General features: G+C 48.2%; 1 protein-coding gene across 1 annotated transcript in view; it reads left to right on the top strand.

Annotated features, from left to right (window-relative positions):
- Window positions 1-1,203, top strand: part of LOC116074447 (E3 ubiquitin-protein ligase TRIM39-like) — a 21,781-nt gene that overhangs the window by 2,725 nt on the left and 17,853 nt on the right. The window contains 2 exon segments of the mRNA XM_031347021.1: window positions 603-853; window positions 856-1,062. Coding sequence (XP_031202881.1) covers window positions 608-853; window positions 856-1,062 — 453 coding nt within the window. The 5' untranslated portion in view covers window positions 603-607.

Here is a 1,203-nt window from a genome sequence, read left to right as displayed (position 1 = left end):
AAATAAATAAATAAATAAAAGAGTTCTAGGGCCTATGGTCATTTTTTAAAAAAAACTTCAAAAATATTATTTGTTTTATAAGATCTTACTATATAGCCAAGGCTAGCCTCATCCTTGTATTGATCCTCCTGCCTCACAGTGAGCCACCATGCCCAGCTAAAATCTTAATAATTTGGCTTATGTGACATATCTCATTTCCCATGGTTTCCTCCCTCTAGAAATAAGATCTCTGTAATTCAGGCTAATCTAGGACTCATTGTGTAGCCCAGGTTGGCCTTCCGGTGATGACAGTCCCCCTGCATTGACCTCAAACATGCTAGGAATATGGGTTTGAGTCACCACATCAGGCTCCTTTTCATTGCTGGTAATGAGAAAGCAGAGGGAAAGATATTCTGGGCACTGGTGATATTTGCTGGGGGTAAAAAAATTACAATGATGGGAGAAGTCACAAACACTGTAAATAAACCAACAGATGGAAAGGTGAAAATGGGAGAATACCAAGACGGGGCTACACCTAGACCTGTGGCTTACTGGGAGCTAATGTCAGGAAACAAAGCGACCCTCCAGCTAACACTTCTCTCTTCTCTCTCCCTGCCTCCAAGTTATAATGGCAGAGACAAGTCTGTTAGAGGCTGGAGCCTCTGCAGCCTCCACAGCCGCTGCTCTGGAGAACCTGCAGGTGGAGGTAAGCTGTTCTGTGTGCCTGGAGTATCTGAAGGAGCCGGTTATTATTGAATGTGGGCACAACTTCTGCAAAGCGTGCATCACCCGCTGGTGGGAGGACCTAGAGCGGGACTTCCCTTGCCCTGTCTGTTGGAAGACATCCCGATACCGGAGTCTGCGGCCTAACCAACCAGTCTGGGCAGTATGGTGGAAATCGCCAAGCAGCTGCAGGCGGTCAAGTGGAAGATCAGAGATGAAAGCCTCTGCACCCAGCACCATGAACCCCTCAGCCTTTTCTGCTGTGAAGACCAGGAGGCTGTCTGTCTGATCTGTGCCACTTCTCACACCCACCGGCACCATGCTGTCGTGCCCATGGATGATGCTACACAGGAATACAAGGTAGGCAGCTCGCCCAGCCCAGGTTGCTAGTGTGGGGCAGGGGGAGCAACTGAGAGTATGTACTATTGGAGCATCCCCTCTCAGAACTAAATACATGGGTTTCGTGACATCTGGTCAGTTGTCCTCCACAACAACAGTGAG

Source organism: Mastomys coucha, unplaced genomic scaffold (assembly GCF_008632895.1).
Source record: "Mastomys coucha isolate ucsf_1 unplaced genomic scaffold, UCSF_Mcou_1 pScaffold3, whole genome shotgun sequence".
Classification (NCBI taxonomy): Eukaryota; Metazoa; Chordata; class Mammalia; order Rodentia; family Muridae; genus Mastomys; species Mastomys coucha.
This window is presented reverse-complemented; position numbering and strand designations above follow the sequence as displayed.